Source organism: Pelecanus crispus, chromosome 2, assembly GCF_030463565.1.
Source record: "Pelecanus crispus isolate bPelCri1 chromosome 2, bPelCri1.pri, whole genome shotgun sequence".
NCBI lineage: Eukaryota > Metazoa > Chordata > Aves > Pelecaniformes > Pelecanidae > Pelecanus > Pelecanus crispus.
In genome coordinates this window covers 25,925,754-25,950,305 of record NC_134644.1, presented here as the reverse complement: position 1 = coordinate 25,950,305, position 24,552 = coordinate 25,925,754, and the positions used below count along the sequence as shown (strand labels likewise).

Below are 24,552 nucleotides of genomic sequence, written 5' to 3'. Positions count from 1 at the left end.
AGAGACTTCATAAGAAAAACTTAAATATGTAAGAATTTTAATTTTCTCTCCCAAGTTTTCTGTAACACTTTTTTTCTTCAAACAACCTGAAAGTCTAGTTTATATGCCTGCTGCAGTTGCAAGGGACAAAAATATTTACGACATGATTTGTACATTGTCATGTTAATCACTTGTACACCTCCTGTCACCAATCAATCAATGCTGCTAATATTTACCTGAGCAATAACCACTGTTTTCAACAAGAAAATTACTAGCTTGTGCCCATTTTTCTTATTGAGTACCATTTTACAAATCAAGGCTTTGATTCTACAAGTACTCAAATTTTTGACACGTTCATGTATTTGCCTGGAAGCCAGCAAAGCTCTTTGTGCACAAAGCAGAGTGCATTTCATGCTTTGCAAAAACTTTACTAAGAATTTGGGAACCAAATACTAAAATCTACTTTAGTTACCGATAATATGAATCCAACTGAGAAACACATGGTGACCTATTTATTAAAAGGTGCTTAAACTGCTGACCCCACCTAGGTTAACAGAACAGTAAGTACCTGGAATGTATTTTTGTGATCAAATTCAAGAGATCTGGAAATCTATCTGAAAAGGGAGAAAAATAACAGACACAGCAGAAGATTAAAGAGGCACAACAGAAAAGGTGGGGAATGATGTATTTGAGGACTCTAATATTTAGGCCCTGTCTAGATCTTCCATAAGTAATTAAAATAAAAAGTAATCAATATTCTTTTTCAGATCAATCTGAGTAAATAATAGGTTTATAGCTCACACTAATTCTAGTGAGAGCTTCATGGTATTTTTAGTGGCAGAGCACAGAGCTCATTAATTAGAAATGCCAACATGCACCTCAACACTGGAGTTTTGTTTTGCATTTCATCATTTGTCTCGGTTGTTAACTTTAGCCATTAAGACAAAAAAAGGAAAATCTGTTTCAATCACTAAAATTCACTAACCCATAGCTGACTTTTCATCATGTGTTTTGGGATTAATTTTTTACTATTTCACACCGTAATTAGCTAGTTTGGGAGCAAACCCTCTTCAGGGGATCATTAATTAATTACAGACATGCTGTTTATTAATGCATATTTCTATTTTCCAAAACTGTACAGCAAGAGTGAACATAATTTCATCCCTTCTCTTAAAAACATAAATTAATAATAATTCTGTTTTGCTGCACAATTAATTATGGCCCAGTTTTAAAGCATCCCCAAGTTTGGTCAAGCAGGAGCCCAACGGTACCATTTTTTAGCACAATGAGCACAATCTTTTGAACTCTTCTGTTGAAGAACTTTGGTGCTCAGGACAGAGTTTCATGAACAAGTTTGCAGGATGCATGCTGTCTTGCTATCACAAAATGGCAGCTACTCTACAGTAAGAGCACGTAAGGGGCAATTCCACACAAATGCAAGTTAATATAAGGCAGTTTACCCCTTAAAAGGTAACCTTTGTGTAAAAAAAAGGGGTAAAATATATGATCATGTAAGGGGTAAAATATGTGATCATGTGCCAGCCTTAGGCAGAAAACTGAAATAAAGGTATGCCACACTTTCCAAAATAGAGGTCATTCAGCTGTGCTTCATTGATGTTGACAGCAGCTTTATGTATAAGCAAAAAAAATTATAGGTACAACACACCCTTTTCAAATTAAGAATACAGCCCTATTATCATCAACTCACAGACTCTTTCCTAGAAATCAAGGGTTAGACCCCGAAGTGTTAAAGCCAGAATTACAACCAGGAGTCCTGTTGACAGCTGGTAAGATGAAATGAGTAATTCTGGTAAGACTCTGTTTCCTCAGCTAATTTTTTTTTTTTTTTTTTTTACCATGGTATTTCTTAATGCTAATGCCAATTCCAGAACTGGAAACATTTCAGGAGCAAGCCCAAAAGCAGAGAAATTCACCTTAAGAAGCATTTAAAGGCCACGCTTTAGATAAAGAATTGAGAGCTTTCAACTTGCCTGGACTTGCTCCATACATTTCCACATGATGTGTATTTAAGAAGAGGCTGAAACATATCTAAAGAATACCTAAATGAGAAAACCAAGGAAAAAGACACACATACAGCAGGCAATAATTGTGATGAGATATTCCCCCTTCCTCTAAGTTTATGGAGGAAGAACCACATGTGAAAATCAGTATCTACCCTCCCACCCTACTGCCCAAAAACACGATTATGATCAAGACACAAAAAAGAAGAAAGTTGTTTACTTTTCTCTAACGCTGTCCTTCCCCTAACTTTACTTTAAAGTCCTTTAAAAAGGGAAAACTCAAGACATTGTGCAGAATTTGCTTCATTTGACAAAGCTTCCTTTTACTCTCATGCTTTTGGCAGCAAATGTTTCCTCTTTCCGGATAAATTAATCAGAAGCCCCAAAATGTCTGCATAAGTTTGCTATGAAGGAATAATTCCAGGGGAAAGAAGCTTTATTTCTTTTGGAAGCATGTAGTTCTTTTAGAGGTTCATAAATACAGGTGGTTTTCATCTATAGGTTACTCCCTCAGAGCCTTTTGCTTTTGAAACTAACCTAGTGGAAGAGTAGGGAGGGGAGAAGCTTAAATGTATGTATTATGCATGTTAATAAAAAAAAAAGAGCACAAGAGCCCCTTTTTTTAATTCCTCATAGAAACAGGAGATAAGAGGCAAAGTTACAGATTTCTAGAAAAGAAAAAATTCAAAAAATAGCAATAAGCTCTGTGTTGCTTGCTCTGGAGTACCAGGTGTTAGGGGTTTGTGTAGAGAAAGAAACAGAAGGACTTCTCCAGGGGTGTCTTCGGCAGATTGGCAGTGGATAGGAATGAGCTTCTAAAAATAAGCTTTTCATTACAAATGTTTGCAGAGAATCTTCACATCTGGATTTCTTCTAGCTTTTATAAACAAGTGGTTTGAAACAGTACCTCCTACAGCCTTTATAGAACTTGGACCACAATTAATTTGCAATGTACTGTATGGAATTACACATGAAGCAAATCACCTCTCCTTACAGAAACACTTAAAATATTACTGGTGTTCATATATGACAAAACTAACAATAAGTCATTTGCTTGTGACACAAGCGACGGCAAAAAGCTTCAAACAGATTGCAGAAAGCAAGCAGCCTGCAATGAAGTTCATGAATCACAGAATGGTGGAGGTTGGAAGGCACCTCTGGAGGTCATCTGGTCCAACCCACCTGCTCAATCAGGGCCACCTAAATCACGTTGCACAGGATGGGCAGGTTGTCTGGATGGCTTCTGACTATCTCCACAGATGGTGACTCCACAACCTTATTGTGCAACTTGTGTCAGTGCTTGGTCACATTCACAGTAAAGACGTGTTTCCTGATGTTCAGAGGGAACTTCCTGTGTTTCAGTCTGTGCCCACTGCCCCTGGTCCTGTCACGGGGCACCACTGAAAAGAGCCTGACTCCGTCTTCTGTACATGCTCCCTTCAGGCATTTATAGACATTGGTAAGATCCCCCCTGAGTCTTCCCTTCTCCAGGCTCAACAGTCCCAGCTCTCTCAGGCTTTCCTCATAGGAGAGATGCTCCAGTCACTTAATCACCTTTGTGCCTCTTCTCTGGACTCTTTCCAGTACGTCCATGTCTCTCTTGTACTGGGGAGCCCAGAACTGAACACAGTACTGCAGGTGTGGCCTCACTGGTGCTGAGTGCAGGGTAAGGATCACCTCTCTTGACCTGCTGGCAACACTCCTCCTAACACAGCCCATTAGCTTCCTTTGAAGGAATGGCATATTACTGGCTCATGTTCAACTCGGTGTCCACCAGGACCCTCAGGTCCCTTTCTGCAAAGCTGGTCAGCTCCCAGCATAATAAATTTTAGGAAACAGTGTTGTCTGGACTTAGAGACTGAGTCTCCTTTTTTACCCCAGGCAGAATTTCATCTTGTACCCAGTTAAAAGACTGTGGTGGATGACACGGGATTCATTCTGGATGTTGTTGTCTCTCAGAGTGGATCATACCGTTAGTGACAGACCATGAGTGCAAGTTACATGGTCCTGTGGTGAAACAGTGAGGTTGCAACTCATGAAAGTTCAGTCTAACTTCTACCTGTTTTGATAACTACATTTGAAATTCTGAAGAAGGCTAAGAAGCAAACTCAGAGTATAATTAATGGATTCCCACTGAATATCTCCAATTCCATCCATGTTCTTTGGCAAAAGAAAAAAGCATTACATTTTCCATTTTTTGCCTTCTTCTCCAAGAAGCCTTCTCTCTACATTTTTCACGAGAGAGTAACTGAGCAAGGAAGGTAGCCATGGCATTCTTCCAAACGTTAACAACAAAATAAACCCAATTCACATACTTTTCCAAGATGAGGATCCCATTCACAGTAGAACACCTGCTCCAAAGTCTTGCATCACCACTGAGCCCCAGCAGCCTCTTGAAATCACCTCCTGGGCTCACCTCTTCATCAATAAGTATTAAACGTATTCATGAGCTCTGCTAGGTCCTTTAGGCATAGATTCACATAGGTGTCCTCTCTGAAGCTTAACTGGTGACACCAACTTCGACAGTAAAAATTTACATCACTTCCAGCCCACTTCCAGAAGAATGAAATAATTATTGCTGGCAATAAACCTACCAGAGCATCCCAATTAGAACTTTCCTGAAATTACTGCAGAAGACAGACCTTTCAGAAAAAGAGTCCCAGGTTCCCTGACAGTATTTGTTTAAATATGCTAAAACTTTTTTTCATAACAGTAACTTTATTTTTTTTTACTTTTGAAATAGCATTTTGTTGAATATCATCACTTTGTTAAAGCTCATAGTTTGAACCCATTGTCTTAATGTTCATATAAAATGCATGACTAAGCATTCTCTCCACACCACTGAAAAGACGTGTTCTTGAGATGTAAAAATATATACGTACTTAGTCTAAATCATAACTGCTTAGTTACTGCAAGCTTACTTTCAAAGATAAAACTACCATTTCCTTACTGATTTGAACAGAAAAAGTCTTGAAGTGCTACAGCATGCCTTTTTGAAGTGCAAGCAAATTAAGCATACCCCTTCATCTCTGAGCTTCTGTCATGATTTGATGATGGCCAGACACATCACATTTAACTGAGCCATATCACACTAATAACTAACTAAATAAAAAAACCTCAAGTAGTTCTCCAGATGCTGTCCTCTAGTTTCTGGAATTCTGTGCATCTCCAAGGTCAGCAGGAGATGCCTGTAACATCCTGTTTCTATCTGGTTCCTCTCTGTGCATGAGGAGCCAAGATAAATCATAGCTTTTTTCTTTTGCCTTTTTTTTTTAAAAAAAACAAAAAACAAAAAACTTTTCTTCCCTCCAAACTGCGCAAACCTGCAGTCATGAAAGACTTCCCATATCTAAACAAGCCAAGGCATGGTAAGAATGATAATGAAGCTGACAAATGGAACTGGCATCATTCTTTGCATGGATAAGCTAAAAAACTAACTTTTTCTGAGCAAGCGTAGATTGCTATTTTAACTGTAAAACTACATCAGTAACTGGCATCAGCAAAGCAGAGCAGGTTGGAGATCATTTAATAAGTCTGGCTGTTTAGAAGGCCAATAAATAAATGAAAGCCACCAAACCACACTTTCCATTGCTTCTGCCGATGTCCGACAGCCCCGGCAGCCCCAGCCAGCCCACAGGTGCTCCCTTCTCTCCCTGCCCACTCCACGCAGGACATGAGCTTCCAGCCCGGCTGCGCTCCCGTGCCCCCTCCAGCTGCCTCGACAACTGGCAAGGACTTCAGTAGCATCCTTGTCACCACAGACAAGGAAACAATACCAGCTTAAGAACACGACAAACAGAAGATAAATGGTGAATATCGATAATTACACTGAGACTAAGCTAGAAACAGAAACAGGCACAAAACAGGAAAAAAAAAAAGAAAGAAATCAAAGAACTATATGTGTCTAAGAGTTAACCGACAGCTACGGACACCGCATTTGGACTATGATGCAGTTTTTGTCACCATAGTGGATAAAAGTAAATAACTAAAATGAAATCAGAAACTGTTATAATAAGAGGACGACTAATTCCAAAAGATACAGAAGAGGTTAGACAAACCAGTCCATGGGAGGTGGGGGTGGCGATGTGTGTGTGGCTGGTTTCCAAAACAAAACAAAAAAAGAACAAAAGGATTTCCAAAGAAATACCATGTGAAATTCTTGTTTCTTTGTCAGAAAGCAACAATCACTGTGTTACCAGAGAGACAGAGATAAAAAGAAGGGAACACTGATTAAGCTCTATATGAATTTCAATACACTCTCCTTCTAACTGCTTTCTGTAACTGCCTAACAATTCAGTGAGGAAAAATGCTTCAGCTGAAAGGGTATTAACTTAAGAAAAATATTATGTACCAAAACATGCATCCTAGCCTCTGCACTACTTCTTGCAACATACTTGGGATAACAGAAAGTCTTCCAGATTTCAAAGCTGAAGGGCATAACTGACCCAACTAACCACAGCAAGTGACCTCAGACAAATTCCTTCAGACTTGAATTTTGAAGATGGGACTCAGAAAACAAGTTCAAGAACAGTATGAAGCCAGCCTCAGGTACAGTTTCAGGATCACCACAGCCACAACCTGTGCCTGAGTCTGAATGTGCAGTTTCAGTGGAAGAAAAGGAAGACAAAGATCTATTAAAGCAAAATAGTGCTGAGTGTGATTAAGCACAAATAAGAATCCCCTGGTAACAAGAAATTCATTTTACTCTCATTAGAAGATATAGGAAAACTCCTCAAACATGTATGTATGGAAGAACATCTTTTTGTATATCTGGGTATCTGACAAAGAAGTAGTTCACATACAAAGAAAAGCCCTGCTGAGCATGCAGCAGCAGGAAAAAATACTGTAAGTATTTTTTTCAGCCAGGTTTTCCTGGGCCGGCACAGCATCAAGTAACTTCTACAACTAGTAGCTTTGCTTTCATTTCTCAACAATGAAAAAGGTGAACACCTGTATCCTACAGAGAAACTTAATTCAGATTAAGTAACTGCCTCAGGAGAGCCCAAACACAAATAATTCCAGTTGTTACTTGGACTTGGTGATGATGCACTATGTGCTCTCTCAGTGGCCTTGCCGCCATCACTTATTTATCAAGTTTTCAGCAGCATTCACTCTTACTTTTAGTTATTAAATCACTGCCAGTATTTCACATTTAAATAACCTGTAATACTCAAGTTTGAATTTTCAAACTTGACAAGGAGAGACTTGCCATACCTGAAAAGAACAAAAGTAGTAGTAGCAGGACTATGACTCAACTGGTATCCAAGTAGAAAGCTTTACTGGAAGGGAAAAAGGATAAACAAATTCCAGAATATACAGAGAAAGAGGTATAAGGCAATGACAGTTAGTTTAGGCCTTACTCACAAAATAACATTGTTTTGTGCATATAAAATCCATTTTGCTTAAATAAACTAGTCATAGCCTGCAATCTCCTTTTCTTATCCCTTCCAAATAAATAGCAAGAGATGTCAATTGACTCAGAACCTTGGTTACTGTGGATGGGATCCTGCAAATATACTGTTGTCAGTGATACTGTGACACATGGCAGACGAGGCATCATACATGCAGAACTTCTCACAAAAGCTAAAATGTAGACAGAAATCATTTTCATTTAGATCCTTTCATGAGAAGATTTAAATATAGTCATATGTCTGTTAGTAGTGTGGCTTGGAAGAAAGAAAAAAAAAAAAGCAATGAGGTCTAAGTACAAAGATGGTGAGTCTAAGTACTAAGATGGAAGAGACAGACCCATCAAGGAAGTCACAGGCTTATTTCTTGCCTCATAACCAGGAGATTGCCCAGCAAGGCCAAGAACAAGAAGCTACTTATCCCATATGTAATGTACTCCATTTTGTTACTCTATTTAATCTACCAATAAATTACTATATCTCATATATCCCAAGAAAATAAACAGCAGGATTTACACGTAAGCATATATTGTCAAAATAATACCTTGCATTCAGACTCCATATCTCTGGAATGCATATATGCTCTCATCTGATCAACAGAAACATCCAACACAAAAATACACACGTACAAGTGAGAGAAGTAGGCCTGGAAATTCATCTTCATTTTGCAATGCTTCTCTGGTAGCTAAAACACTTGCCTGCAAACCAGAACTGAGGTTGAAGCTTATATATCTATCAGTGTTTTGGCCGGATCCTCACAAGTCACTGCTGTGGACATGGATTCAGACCAAGTTCTGATCCTTTGCTCCATTCATTTTCCAAGAAAAATTAAGCCAAGGATACATACATATTAACTAGTAACATGAACCCTTCCTCCATCCAGTGTCCACAGGAGAAGAGAAGGCAGAGAAGGGGAGTAAGCAGTTTCACAGTTGACTTAATAATTTTTTCTTACCCCATGAAAATAATATATACTTTCTGAACGGTAACTGGATGCACTGTCAACAAACATGCCAGGCAGAAGAATGCACAACTGAACATATCGATGGCTGGGCAAAAAGTCAAACCATTGCCACTCAGTAGATTTAAGGGATGCTCTGAGATGAAAACTCTTCCCTGAGCACAACAGAAAGGTTCTCAAATTTTGGTCTCCTAGAGCCCAGGTTTAACCCCTACCATTAAGAACAATTCCTCTTCTGAATGAGCAAAAACTCACTGCCAAGTAAATCTCAAATGCTTCCACATGGTCTCCAATTTTGCTTCAAAGCCTTGAAACCAGACACAACACAGGAGCCATTCCACAGTCAGTTTTTCTTGGTGACTTTCCTGCCACCTCTCAAGTACTGACTAGTTTGCGTTGTGGTCACCTAGACCTGGTTCTGAAGTGCCTCACATCTTCCAGAGCCCAACTTTCTTCCATGTGCAACACAGCACAGGGAAGTCACAGGAATTCCTAGTTGCTATATAAATACTGGTAGTTCTCTGAGAAATTAAGCGAGGCTGTCCAAGGGTTGTTGTTGTTTTGGGTTTGTTTTTTTTTTAAGCCACCAAATTTCACAAACCAGCATTTTTACAGACCGATGAAAGGCACATCTGTCCCACAGCTGATCCAATAAGAAGCTGCCACTGCGCAGCAGGATGACAATATTTGCTCTCTTCCATCCATGCTTTTCATTCTCACGCTCACCTGAAGCACATCTGTTAATAATATTATCAGTCCTCATCTTGAGGAAACAATTATTCCCTTTAAGCAGCTGAGAATGGCTCTGTAAGACCTGAAGTGCTGACACTATTCTGCTACAAATGCACACACACTTGCATCACGCACCAATCCTAAGAACTCGTGACACAATTCAGACTCACAGTTTATTGGAAAGGCCTCAAAGACATGGCACATGGCAGAAGAGACCAGTAAATCTGCAGGGCAAGCTGGTGTCTAAGCCATCTGCTGCTAGGGAACCACTGCACCCAACACCAGATCCTCAGTAGTGTAAATGAACAGTACTGGGGGGAGGAAGAAGTGGCTTTAGGAGCTGTAGGAACACAAACCCACCAAGCCATCTCATGGGAAATCTCCTCTGTAATGGAAAGGCTCATGAGACATCATCATCCCTACCCATCCTCCCTCCCTCCCTCAGGTGGCAGACTGGAAAAATCTCTATCCAACACACAAAGACTTTGTGAATCCAAGAATTGCATAAATGAAGATGGGCTTCCCACAGGAGGCATCAGATTACATTATTGAGCTTTTACCACCCTCTTTCCCCCAAAAAAATTTGCCTGTGTCATGTCTCAAGTAACACTTCACAAGCAGCAACTTCCAATACTGTGTTGTTATCTTCTGCCGGGAATAGTATTTCCTCTCATTTGCTTTATGACATACATCTGAATGGACCCATTTCTCCAGACACTTCAACCAACTTTGTACACATTTGGCAAAGTAGCTTAAACCATCAGAAGAAGATTTTCTGACCCGGTTCCCTGGTATTATTTACAAACTGCTTTGACACCTATACATCTATGTTTGTTTTCCAAATTCAGTTGGTTTTTTTAATTATTATTTTTCTAACATTACTTCCTACATCTCTTTCCCATCAGTCTTCAGTCACATGTCACAACTGGTAACCACACACTACCTGCTTGCCCCAGCATGAAGCAGATGAGAACTGCATCAAAGGCATCACACACCCTAAGCCAAACCCAAGTTCTCAGCACTGGTAACACCCCCACCCCAGAGGTATTCAGGCCATTTATAAACAATACCCATACAACACCTACTCTAAGCACTTCTCTGGAAATTCTCCATCACAGCATACCACACATCACAACACAAAGCAGTTCAGCAGTCACCAGTCTCCTGCTTCCTAAATATAAACAAAGTCATCAAGAAGCAGACAGCTCAGCCATGGCTTGTAACGATTTTACTGTATCTAGATCAATAAAGAATTACAGCACCCAAGAATGAGGGACAACAAGCAGGCTTCCAAAATCCTTTGTATCACAGGCTTTTCCCTACTAAGTCTGTCACACACCAACCCCACCCTTTCAAGTCTCCCAGGAGTGAAGTAATCAACATTTATTCCAAAAGCCTACAAAAAGTAACACCAAATCTCATGAGGGCTAGATTTCTCTCTCCATCTCCCATAATCCAGATCCTCTCCTGCAGGAGGAGAAGGTAAAGATATAGTTCCGTATCTATACTTCCTACATGCACTTCTCTCTCAAGCTACTTACTACAAATAAAGCTTTTTAAAAAAATGCACAAATGTTACTTAGTGTATTATGTACCTCCTGCATTATGGCATTCAAACTCCTCTTGTTCATTTACAGAGCTCTACTTTTTTCCAACTACACCCTTCCCTTTAACTCTTCAAATTCAAGATATTCTCTACACAAGAGTTCTGGTCCAGAGATGGGTGTCCTTTAAACCAAGACATTTTTCATGCAACATCCCACAGAGGGAGTAGCCTTTTTGGTTTGGTGGTTTGTTTTGTTTTTTTTTTAGAGAGAAACTGTGAGAGCAAGCACATTACAGAATTAAGATGTAACTTGGCAAAACTCCCTCCCCTTTCACACACTTCCACTTCAAACACACAGGAAGTTGTTCCATGAGTGAAATAAATGAAGTTTGGCTTCCTCAGAGTTGGAGACTAAATGCAGTAAGGAGTAGATGAGTATTCAAGATTTTGCTGAGGTCAGAGTATTCATAACACCTCCAACCAGATTCTCCTATATTCACAAGATCTTGCATTCCAGACTTTCCATCAGAGGAGATTCTTATCTCTATGCCTCAGCCAGCTCACATGCTTTTTCACCAAGCATCTAGGCGTCTCGTGTCGGCCAGCTTCAAAGTCACTGGGTGGAGTCAGAAAGTATTATATATGCAGCAGGCACAATCACAATATCCTAATTTCCTAAGGACGGTGGCCTTTAAAAAAAAAAGGTGCTCTTGATATTGGGCAAAATTAATACTAAAATATAGCTAAACAGCAGCAATACAACTCACCACATAAGAAGCAATAATCACAGCAATTCATATCGATTTTGAGTCTTAAGATTATTTTGTTTTGATTTCGTTATGACATTGATATTAATTTATCAAGTGCGCATGCGTATGACTGAAGATCTTAAACCACAATTAAGCGCTTAGAGAAACCACTAACAACAGAAGGACAAGAACCAACAGCTCGAGACTGACTGACAATAATCTAGAAATAAATCATAACAGCAAGCAGCTAACCAAAGGAACAGGTTACCAGCCTTGCGATGAGGTTAGTCACAACATCAGTGCTGGCTGTCATTCCAACAAATATGCTGCAGTTCAGCCACACGTTACTGGCCTTGATCACATTCGAGTGAAAAAGAAAATAGTTCCACCATTATAAGACAAGAGTGGACAAATTCTATAGTTCTTGTTACACTAACGGTCCAAAGACATCAAAGCAATCCTGCATAGTTGGAAGTTACTACTCTAAACTGTGTCGGAGAAAAAACTACTGGAACACAAATAAAATGTTCACTCAAGGGCCAAACATTGGTGTATAGACCGCTCTTTGCATGTAACGCTGCTCCTCAGAGATGCTTATCTTCTATCTTGGTATCCAGAGTAGATTATCAGTGTTTTGCCTAAAAGAATGAAACAGATGCTTTCCAAGCCAGAACCTACATTCAGAAAGTGAAATTCAGGTTGCTTTAAAAAGGACAACTCTTTTTTGTTCTTTTTATTTTTTTTGCAGTTTGCCCTCTTCAAAGGGCAGGTAACAACATTTTGGGACACATGGAGAAGACTCCTTACTCTCTCCCACTCAAATAAAATAACTTTGAAAACAAGCAAGAACAGCCTGCACCCACACCCCTCCACGTTATGATATTTGATGACAGAAGAAAACAATCCACAAACCACCGAAAACAGTGAGAATCTTCCCGCTGGCTTCAGTAGGTACTGGAGCAGACCCATGTTCCAGTTCCCACAATGTGACCAGTAAACATTGGTATGACAAAAAGGAAAGGCTGAAATTAAAAAAACAAAACAAAACAAAACAAAACCCAAACAAACCCCAACCCCAAAAAACCACAACACACTTACTTTGCTGCTTTGAATGAAAGACTATACAAAAAAGTGGTCTGTATTTTACTCCTTTATTCACCTGAGTCTCTGGAAAATGTCATCTTAGGAAGGTAAATAGGCTATCATAGGTTGTAAATGGATTAATTCAAGTGTTCTCGTGGACTGAAGTAAAGGCCAGCAGCATCTACAGAAAAGTTTTTTCATTCAAAATTTAATCAAAGGAACACAACAGCAGGTACAAAAAAAGTGACAAATCCTACACTATTCCTTCATGCTGTTGTTGTGCTCTGAGCTTATAGGCAGGACTAAATTCACCACAAAGATCTCTGAAACTCTTCTCGAACAACTAAAAGTATTTTCTGACATGCAACTTATTCACAGGCTTTGCTGTTCATGATTCTTCTGGTCCTAATTTACTAGAGGGATTAGCTTCATAACCCACAGAAAGCAGTTATGTGATATGCTTGCCTGTCATGTTCTATATCTTAATTTTTAGTTGTTTCTCTTCAAAAGAAAGATGACAACCTGCAGTGCTATACATTTCTGAGCTACTGCAAGCAAGTGTAAAGTAAGGTAGAGTAACATCCACTCCTGAAGGACAAACAAGCTCCCAACGTAGCACCTACAACGTGTAGGATAACCTGACAACTGACGGCTCCAAACCCAAACCTTGTGGCTTTAGAAAGGTCATCTTCCTCTTCCTCCCACTTTCCCTCCCCCCTCCGAGATTTCAGGTCCCTGCTGGCCAGCTTCTGCTCCTGGTGGCCTGCTCACAACTTCAAAGGCTAAAACACGTCAGTCCTCCTTCTCTATCAAGGTGTCAGGAGCACAAGAGTCCTTCCCCGCAAGTTCGTTGCGACTTGTTCAATCCCCACTTCACAGGGCAACCTCCCTCCAGGAAAGGGGAGACACAGCATCTTTCGGCACCACGAAAGGAGAAAGAGCATGTTTTCACTAACTGTACAGGGAGAACATGCTGCTTGTTAAACGCAATTTATGTTTCAATATTTGACTATGCCATTTTTTGTAGCAGGAGACCTACAACGCTGAAGTAAAACAGCGCTTGGACAACCACCTCCTCTCTCTCCTTCTCATCTGATATTCCCACTTACTGTCATCATAACTCTTTTTATAACTGCATCACTAGTGTATCAACACTACGCATACTAGCCAGAAGACTAGATTGCCTTCCTTTTATACCATGGTATGGTCTTAGTAGTGTTTTTCAGGCTAGCCAGGGACCAATAAATATGCCCACTCTACTCATAGATATTCTCTCCCTTAGAAGTATGTGTCATTACAACCAGGTACACTATTGTTATTAAAGACTGGTTTATCTTCTCATTTGAAGGATGTTTGAAAAGAAAGGAATTAAGTGATACGCAGTACAGCCCATCCTCCGGTTCACACTTTAGGCTAGATAATTGCCAAGAACCCTTGCGCTGAGTTTGAAGATATAACAAGGACAACGTAAAATCTCAGCGCACTTTTCTGTCTTCTAAGAAGCATCACCTAAAACTATGGAACCGATTGATGCTAATGTCACATCAAGCTCTTCCCTATTTACAGGAGATGGAAGAAAATTGTTTTGTGTACCCTTCCTGCTAGCCTTCTCTTGCTATCTCTGCAGTAACTCACATCAACAATCTGTCAGATTCCATTAAAAACGTATTTGAAAGATTATTTTTTCCCCAAACCCCCTGAATTTAAACAAAAATTTGCCCAAGTTGTCTCCTGTTCAAACAGAACACCAGGTTTAAAGAAAATATATGCCTGTAGATAAACGATCCGGGGGATTGGGAGGGTTCAGAAAAAATGTCATCTTCGTAAGACAGCATTTTTTATAGATCCTTTCAAATTCTGTACCAAATTTAATACCAGGTATGTACTGGGTAGGTTATAACACAGATACACCACTGCAGGCTTCAGAAGAAAGTACTGTACAACAGTAGACCAGATTTGTAAAACAAGGATACCAACCAACATATCTGCACGAGAGTAACTTTTAGGGAGGAATCCAGTTCTGCCAGCGTTGTAAGAGAAATACAATAGTCGGGCCCACTGTGTGATCCGACAAGTTCCTGAAAACAGAGTCCAACCCCAGGACCTCCACACCAGACCTGAGAGGGGTCAAGCAGAGTTACGGGTCTCTGCAACACACATCAGAAAAGCGCAAAACATTTATATCGCTGTTACTGAATTTGAGCAGAGGGGTGTAAAACTCAGTGCGACCTGTATAGAAAGAGATGAGTGTCTGAGGACATTACATCATCATTTATTTATTCTAGAATCTGGCATTACACAGCAGCTATCTCACTGTAATCAGCCAAGAATTTAAGCTTACAGCATGAAATGAAGAAGAAAACACACAAATGCCAGAAGCATAACATCAACACATGAAAATATTACCATTTGCTTCCAGCTATGGTGGCAGAGGGAAGTACAAGGCAAGCATTGACTACAATATGACAACTCATCACCCCAAGACCTACACCTCTTCCTGCGTACGCGTGCACTGCAAGACAACTTGCACTGACCTGAACCTCTCAAAGCCTATCATAAGTAAAAGCAAGCACAAATCATGAGCAGCATATTTTACAAATTAACACGCATATCATATCGCAGACAGGTCAGGACCCCAAACTGATTACACTGAATAATCAAGTATCAGGTTTACCAATACAGCTAGCTGCTGGTTTTGTGGTGGGGTTTTTTTTCTTTTTTTTTTTTTTTTTAATTTCATAAGAAGCATCTATCTCAGTTGACGTATTCAGTAAAAAGCCAATGCAGCAGCACTTTACATAAGGTAAAACATCTCTCAAGAGTGATCTTTTTTCACTGTCTGTTAGAGTACAGGCCTACAATTATGAGAATTACCGTGGGTAAAGTTCTGTAAAGTATTTTCTCCGCATGCAACATTTCTCTGCACAGAACGTTTTTAAATTACCACTTTTCATACAACATTCATTTTTATTATATTCCAGAAAACCCCAAGCATTCCATGCAGAGCCTTTGACCAACAAATTCATCTGGTATTTATTTGGAAAATGAAAATATGTTCGAGCAATATGCATGTATTAACACATATGCATGTTGTAACACTATTATCTATAGGTTTCTTTTAGCACTAGTGAGAAATACTAAAGCATACCTGGACTATGTAAGGTACAAAGACATTTAACCTACCTCATCAAAGCTGCTATCTTCTTTCTTCAAGGCTTTAAAATAAAAGGAAAAAAGAAATAGTTATCTGTACTGCATTTCAATGAGCACAAAGTAATTAACACCAGAAAAGAGAAAAACAGAGCAGCATTTTCCTGTTATAATACCAAAGAACAGGCTGGCATGAATAACAATTTTATACTCAAAATCTGAATCTGTAAATGGAATGTAGGACTCCACAGCGTGCTTCCAAGAAAGTAAATTTACATATTTATGAAAAATATTATCCTCTCAGGTTAAAGAAAGACTTCGCAAGTCATTTTTTTATTGTAATTCCTAGTGAGCGTGAAAACACTTTATGGAGAGACTGACTGAACTTCAAAAAGGAAAAGTATAATAAACACCTAACCACGTATTCAGTTTGTCAAGTACTAAACCTTTGTGAAATAGTATGCATTGTAGCATGCTTTTTCTTCCTCTTTTTTTTTTTAAAATATCAGTTACACTAAAGCAGAAGAAATTTCTGTCTTTCTTACACTGTTAACTAGCAACTAATCAACAAACAAGGGAGAGAAAAAATGTGCAGAAATCATGTGAACTAGTAAAGCAAGAAAATAAAGACAGGAATAGTTCTGAAGTTGTAGCAAAGACTAAGCTGATGAAAAAATTTCCTTTAGCACACTGGATATCTTTGAAATGTAAAGAAAATTATTTTTTCCCAATCTCCATTGAACTGTGTCAGCCTGAAGGTACAAGACTGGTTCCTTTTCTCTGTACACCACAACCAGACCAACCAGGGACTGTGTATGGCACGCCATGACCTGAAAGTGCTCTTCGCTTACTTCTCTTGAAGAGTTAAAATAAGACAAACGATTGCATTGACGATTGCGCTATTTCTCTTCAGTTTAAATCAGGAAGGTTTGCAATTTGAGGGAGGTCACCTGTATGACAGTACTGCCCCAGAAGGCTCCCTCTTGATCACTTAAGCAGCATAATGTTTCTTACACTTAAAATGCATTTATTTCTGCAGGAGAGAAATACTAAAGCGCCTAGCGCAGTTGAGGATCTAGACTCCAGTAGTTTCTTTGCTCTTTTACATGCTCCTTCGGCCTTCAAATCACTAGCAGTTTCTAAACCAGCACCTCTTCCAAACCCTGTCTTCAGAAGCAACAGCGTTATTAGCTTCAAAAAAACCACCCCAGAACTGTAGAAGCTGTATCACAGGCATAACAGAGGCAGGGCACCTCTGCAAGAAGTGCTGCGCTCCACAACCTCTGCCATGGGCAGCAAGGCACAGATCCCAGTTCTCCCTCTAGAGAAAAGCAGAGATCGTCCAGCCTTCTTTTGCTTTCAAATTCCCCTTTCTTTTGGACATGAAATATGTCTTCCCTCAAATCTTCCAAGATTACTGTTTTACAATTACTCATCTAGAGTTCATGCTCAGTAACAAAAAAACCAAAAAACAAACCACCCACCCAAACTGGGATTTTGCTGAGGAGATTTGAGGCACACATTGTACATTTTTGTCATGAAATCCATTTTTATGGTTTTGAAGGCCGGACAAAACGTTTTCAGACTGCCAATCTCAAGTACCCAGCACTATGAGTTGGGACATTAAAAAAAAGCAAAATAAAAAAAAAGAAAGAAAAAAAAAAGAAAGAAAAAGAAAACCTGACACGTGGAACACTTTTTAAGAACACACTTTTAATCTTTTCATTTACCTGTCAGGTCACAATGACATACAAGCTATAAATTAGTGTATGACACACCTAGGTCATGCTGAAGCTTTTCTCCCTTACCAAAACACAAGTTTTTCACATGACCAAAACATTCCAGGAATATCCAAACAACAGATAACCAAACAAAATTCACAATGTAACAGAACAAGAACTGGGAATCTGTGATCCACTGCGTATTTTTGGCTTGTCTTTATTTTAACTTCTACCTTTGACTAAAAGAGTTTTTTTAAGAATCTCCAAAAATAAGAATATGAGAGTTCTGGCCATTCATTTATTCGGATTCCGTTTAATAATAATTTCACTCTCAACCAGTTCACTACATAGCATCTTCAGAAGAAATCATGAAACCAGGGTATTTTATACAACAAATTATAGTAGAAATGGGGTTTTTTCTCATCAATGCAGTCCTTTTCTTTTTAAACCACTAAAAAAAGCTTTGCTGAACTTAAAAAAATAAACTGTTTACAAATGAAGTTCTCATTATCTCAGGTATGTGAGTTATGTGAGTGTACATTAGAGGAGATTAGTGGAGATAACCTTTGTATTAGTGAGGAGCTAGTAACAAAGCCCAGGGATGCTGAGAAGGGCCACAGACTGCTTTCAGTGCACTGTGAGCAACCTCAGCAATGTTTTTTCTTTCTTTTTTAATTTCTTCCTTCCTTTCTTTCCACCCTGGTGTTAGTTTTTGACTAAAGAGATTGCATAAGAAAACAGAAGTTAAATGGTGTGAGCTGAAGAGATCTCAGATATGATTTTGGTACTATATGAACTTCAACAAATGCACAGCCAAGAACTCTTTACAAAACTAAAAGGCCATAATTTTATAAGATTACTCATTATTACTTTTAATTACGTAATTATCAAAGCATAAAACTAAGAACCAAACCTAATAAAAGTTTAAATGCTAAAATAAACAGTGAGTCAACTGAATCTCAAAAAGTTGGTTAACATACAGTATAACGTGTTCATTTATATGGACAACGCAGTATGTAAGCAAGGAAATCAGAATTTTTAAACTAATTTGGATGTTTGAATAAAAATGGATAGGCTGCCAGAAACCTATGAATAAAAACAATTCTGTAAAGTTTTCAGATTCTTTGTAATGTAAGTTCTTTGTGATGAGTTAAATTTTAAGAGGGACACTGCTTGAAACACCAGAAAACTTCTGCCAGGAGAAAGGGTGCCTTAGCTGCAAAGATAGTTCATTTTTCCAGAACTGTGAGCACGTAATTTCTGCAGTAAAAAGCCATCCTGTCTATTTTAGAATATTAACTTCAGTTTGACACCACAGGCCATATGCATTTCCTTTAACACACCACAGTGCCATACCGTCCTTTACCAGACTTGCACATAGCACAAAGCGAACGCTCAGGATGAAGGCTCAGGGATGGCCAATTTCACACATCACATTTTTCAGCTCAGCAAAATAAACGTTCTCAGTACGGGGTACTCTAACAGTTATGGGCTGGATCACAATTTTGCAGGATGAGTATGTATAATACAGCCAGATCTTCATCACCCTCTGCCAGTCCCTGGGTGTAGCGGCTGGAAAGCATCAGTTCACAGTTGATGGGCCAAGTCTACTTGAGGCTACCATTGGTACCAAATAATGGCCCTTTGCTGTGCCCCAGGGATAACCAAACTGGTTTTAAGACTACCTCCTCTTTTATCTAAAGATGCTGGGGAAATGGCTTCAAACATTACTTAACATACTGTGGCACACTGTAAAAAAAAAAAAAACAATCACCTTATAAATTCATTGCTGATACAGCCTCTCAGAGAGTATTACTTTGTGGGGAGAAGGTGGTCTTGAACATAGTTTATTGAGCATTAACCTGCAAGCCTTAGCAAAAAAAAAAAAAAATAAAAACCAACCCAAAAAAAACACTGCCAATGACAATTAGGATACATTTCCATCACTCTTATCCAACAGGCTAACATAAACTTTGGTATCAAAATGAAGGGGTCTTGTTGTATTGGGAGAATTGTATTTGGCAGCTGGGATACCACCAACACAGGGGGCAAGCCTAGCAGTGCCTTACCGCTCCAAGAACGGCCATCGGGTGTTCCCTGCTGTGGCATGTGAAAGTTTGACTCGCCAATTATTTGACTCAAACACCATGTTACTCTTGTATCATTTATATGGTTATGCTCATGATGCTATACTGTGTCCTTAAACCTATGAAAACACATAAATTGCAGCAAAATGGGGAAAGTTAAAAGATTGTCAGTTATTGATAATAAATCATAACTGAACAGATGACTGACAAAATTCCAGATTACATACATATTAAATTACTAATTTGCTAATCTCACCAAGGAACCAGCTCTTCCAAAAAGAGCTGTAAAACCAGAGTAACAAATAACCAGCAAGTCTTTTTCTAATGAGGTTTTAGTTTTCTCTCCTTCATTTCCATGAGTCAAGTATAGCACATGTTTTAACTGAGGGTTTCCTGGTATGCAAGTTAAGAGTTTTTTAAACATAGGCTTGCTTTGCTTGGTCTTATCTGTGGCTCTGGGTATCAGGAAGTGGACTACGTTGAAACCTCATACTGATAAATTAGAAGGGTTTTTTGCTGAAAGTGCAGTTACCAGAATGATGGTCAAAATAGTAGAGCATTTTAGTGAAGATCGAACACTCTTGCTGGTAGCAGTTGAGTTTTAATCACAAAACCACCACCACAAACCAACCAACCAACCAGGCACCCGACCACACTCCTACACTGCTGTGCACATGCACAAAGAACCGGAGGAGCTGGAAGACGTAACAATCTGTGTACCTAAACTCAGGCCAAAGCTCCCAAGGAAACTAAAAGGTTGTTTAATTTGTGAAAGACGACAAAAAAAAAAAAAAAAAAAGAGATGATCATCCAACAAAGCCAACTAAAACATGCAGAAATTACTAGAGAGGCCTGGCTCCCTAAAAGGCATTAAGAGGACTGTCACTGTTACAACAAAGCAGCATCTTCATTCAAAATATTTTCTTTGTTAATGACTTCCACTATTAGTAACACCTTTCCACAGTTCTGTACAAGAGTGCCTCTCTGTGTGTATACACACAGAGACACGTGACAGACCAGACACCTGACTGCTTTTTTTTTTCCTAATCAAAAAAAGTTAAATGCATTTTACAAGTTTAAGACTGATGATAGGTGAAAGCTATTTTCATATGGGGGCAGAGAGATTTGTAATTGTGAGTTGACGTTCGCTTCACAATTGGAACTTGGCATTTACCCTTGAAACTCTCCGTTCTACAAACATGAATGAGCTTTTCTCAGTATTTTTCATCTTGCAGTAGAACAATAAAAGATACCTGATTTCAAACGTTATCCTACACTTAAAGGGTTGCAGCCCTTAAAAGCTAAAGGCGATACACTGAACGCATACACCACACGTGAAAAATGATAATGCCCACGTACTTTAGCGCACCTCCTCGGTAGGGCTACAAAGGGAGAACCAAATGCCACAGCTCCGGGCTGCAGAGCAGGCACCTCACATCCTCTCGCTGGGACAAAGCGGCTCTGAAAGTTGACCCACGTCTGCCAGCCAGACCGACTGCAAAGAAAAACGGCCCAGTGGGACGAACGATGGGTGAGGGCTACGGAAAGGCCCTTACAGAGGGTTTGCAAGGATGGGGGCTGCTGTGTCCGCTCGCCCATCCCGGCCGCTGCCCAGCCTTCCGGCACTACCTCCGAGCAGCTCTGCCCAGCCAGCTCGGGGATACCTCATGCCCCCTCCAAGGTATCCTCTCTCCCTGCTCAGCTTCATGTTGATGCTGTCAGTGGGAATTAAGACTTTAAGCAGTGAATTAAGCAGCATAGCACGCCAACGACCAAGAGAAACACCAGTCCAGGCAGCCCAGAACTCTTTGGCATTATTCTCGGTAACAAATTCAACTGCAAAATAAACTGGTGTCAAAACCGAACGCGATGTGGTGATACCGGGAGATAACGCACTCGGCAGCAGCATTCAGACGATGCTACCTCAGGATGCTTTATGTCGGTGAAAGAACAAGAAGACTCCGCAGCAGATGACAGACAGACTTCTTTTGTCTGGCCTCCTAAATCACTGGGCCGCCGTTATCTGCTTCAGCATCTCATGCCTCAACTTAAAACAACGCGCAGCCCAAACAAAAAATAAATTACCAGACCTGCAACAAAACGAAAATAACCACTTGCTTTTTGCCAAGGTTTCTCTTTGGCAATGGAGGCACGCGAGCCAACTCTCATTTATAGTTTGTTTTTTCTAGCCTATTTTGGGCTAACTCCATTACAGACCCATGCAGCACTGCCTGGGCTGCACAGGCACTGCCGGGAAGGAGCTGCGATTTTCCTGAAACGTTTTGCGGGGACGGCGTCGGCGCGGGTCTTTCCAGCCTTGCAGCGCTCGACCCACCGCCCCGCCGCCGCCGCGCAAGCAGCCGAGCGGCCCCCTCGCCCCGCACCGCCGGGCACCCTCGCCCCGGCCCCGGCCCCGGCCCCTGCCCCGGCCCCTGCCCCTGCCCCGGCCGGGGGCTCGGCGGCGGCGGGGGGCACGGAGCTGCCCGACAAGGGAGCCACCCCCCCCCCGCTCCGCACCGGGACCCCCCCCCGGGCGCCGGGCAGCACCGCCGGGGTCCGGGTGCGGGACTCACCTATTCGGCCGAAGCTCTCCGATAAAGTTCTCCGCAACTTTTTCATCCTGCTGATCTTCTCGGCGGACTGCGAGTCGATCATGTCACACATCGGGGGGCGACCCCCCGCCGCCCGCCAGCCGCCACCCCCCGCTCCCCCCTGCCTCCCGGGGAGACGCCCCCCGCTCCGGCTCCGGGGCTCCCTCTCCTCGCCCCGGGGAGCGGCCGGGCGCAGCGGGACAGCCCCGGCCCCGCCCGGGAAGGAGCCCTACGCCGCGGCGGCCGCTGCCGCTGCCCGGCTCGCCGCCGCCCGGCTCATAGCCCCGTCCCGCCCCCGCTCGCCCGGGCTGCCCCGGCGGAGCCAGACGCGGCGGGGAGGGCGAGGGGAGCGGCGCAGCGCCGGGGAGAGATGGAGGAGCGAAAGGAAAGTCCGGCGAGGGGCTGCGGGCACCGGCGGAGGGAGGAGGGAGGAGGGAGGGTGCGCTGAGAGAAAGGAGGAGGAGGAGCCTGGGAGGGCAGGGGAGCCCCGCGCCGCGGCCGGGGGGAGGCGGCCGGCCCTGCCCGCGCTGGCTGGCGGCGGAGCCGGGCCCCCGGCGGCGCCCCCGCCCTGCCCGGGCGCGGAACGGGCCGCTGCCGGGCTGAGGCGGGCGGGAGAGGAAGCGGCGGCGGCGGCGGCGGGGGCGTGAGGGGGAAGGCGGCAGAGCTGGGGCCGGGCCGCGTCCCGAGCGGTGCGGCGGCCCCCGCCGGCGGCCCTGGGGGCGGGGGCGGCGCGGAAGGCGGCTGCGGTAGCGCTGGGAGCGGGGCAGCGCACCCCGCGGCGCCGGCGCCCCGAGCGAGCGCATCGCGCTGCCCTGGGGATGCGCTCCGGGGTCACCCGAGCCGCTGGAAGACGTCGCCGTGTCCGCCGGCGTGGGGCACGCCGAGGGCCCGTGGAGGGCTGCTGCTGGCCGAGGGAAGCCTCCGCTCTCCCTCGGGCCGCGGCCCTCAGAGGCCCGTGCAGCTTGCGTGGGTTTCGCGAGGGAAGAAGGCGCCCTCCCGGCCTAATTTCTGGGTGGGTGTTGGGTGGGGTGCTCCCCCAGTAGCGGTGGCGGGGCTGGTAGGAAAGGGGCGCCTTGCCCTAAGTACGCGCCCAGCCCTTCAGCTTGAAACTTGGGCTCCTCTCCGCTCACCTCTCACGGCACAGACAGGTGATAGCCTTCAGGTGCGTTAGCCCGCAACTTAATGAGTGCGGGGGGCTTTTGATCTTGTTAACTCAATTGAACCGACATTATTGAAAAATAAATCGGTTTAACCCATCAAGATGGATGGCCGTGTCTAGACTAAAATATAAAGTAGGTACTTTCCGAGAACAATACATGTAAGGTAACACATTTTAATGCCCGGGTTTGCGTGGCTCGAATTGTATTTGAATGCATGTTATCTGGTTAAAATGAACTTGGGTTTTAATGAGGCTGGCTAACACAATTTACTGCGATTAGATGGTGTCCGAGCTAAGAGTTGTTAACTCAATTTTAGAAGCACATTTGTCTAGGCAAAACATTTAGAGGAGTTGGGTTCGAGCCATCTGCAACTCCAAGCGCTGGTGTTGGACCTTTTACAATGCAGCATGGGTGGCAACTATGTGGCATCTCAAGGTGGAAATCCATCTATTATCTACTATAATCTACTCCCTGTGCTTATGCATGTGTCTCTTGTGGCATACAGGATAATGGGGAATTGTCCTGCTACATAGCAGTACAATAATGCTGGTAAAATGTCTTATGCGCAACCCCTGAATCTACGGACAGCTTGATAAAAAGGCTTTCAGAAGTGTGAATCCTGTTGACCCTGTTAGCTTCTTTGAAATAGGAGCTAAAATGGCATTTTTCGTGCTGGCTGTGTCATATTATGGAGGGAAATTGAGAAAGGGTGGAAACTGAAACGTTGCAGAGGGCAATGCAGGGAAAAAGAGGAGAAATAAAAATTAGGAAGAAGCAGACAAGGGGACTAGAAGGAGAGAGGGAGGGAGGACACAAGCACTTAAGGATATTTTATTCAGTCACTGCAAAAAATGACATTTAAGTCCTTAATAATAGTTGATAGTTTCATCTTTGTTTAAATCTGACATTACTATCGGTGAATATTCCTGCCTTGAGTGGAGAGGAAAATGCCATCATCATAAATAAAATATTCTGGTCCAGGAGCTGGAACTGAGTTCAGCATTTGAGCCCTTTGCACTTTCCGTGCATGCCATCTGCCCAGCTGAGGCTTGTACCAACACTGCTATAATTCAGTCTGTGGCTTGCTTTCAGCAATTAGGGATATCATTTCTGAGAGCTTCTGAGGAACCTGTAATTAACCATGCTTAACTGATAGATGCTGTCTTACCTGGTGAATTACCCTAGATGCTAGCACGTAGTGAATGTCAAACAATATTCCCATTTTCCCCCCCTATTTCTAGGTAAACTAGGACTTTATCACTTGTGGAGGACAAGCCTCGGCCAGGCTGCCACAGTGGGTTCAGCTTTCTTTGACAGAAGAACAGGCAACCTAGAATTTCTGACAAGCATCCGGCTTTGCAGCT

At 42.1% G+C, this 24,552-nt stretch overlaps 1 protein-coding gene across 2 annotated transcripts in view; it reads right to left on the bottom strand.

The window, feature by feature from the left end:
• The window catches only part of CDK14 (cyclin dependent kinase 14), a 258,581-nt gene extending 236,480 nt beyond the window's left edge, over positions 1 to 22,101 (bottom strand). The window contains exons 1-2 of one of the 2 annotated variants that reach the window (XM_075705351.1): positions 22,011 to 22,101; positions 15,663 to 15,694 (exon numbers count right to left, since the gene is read on the bottom strand). In XM_075705351.1, coding sequence (XP_075561466.1) covers positions 15,663 to 15,694; positions 22,011 to 22,101 — 123 coding nt within the window. The remainder of the gene's footprint in view (positions 1 to 15,662; positions 15,695 to 22,010) is intronic. The other variant, XM_075705350.1, reaches the window with a different exon arrangement.
• Positions 22,102 to 24,552: the final 2,451 nt, after the last annotated feature.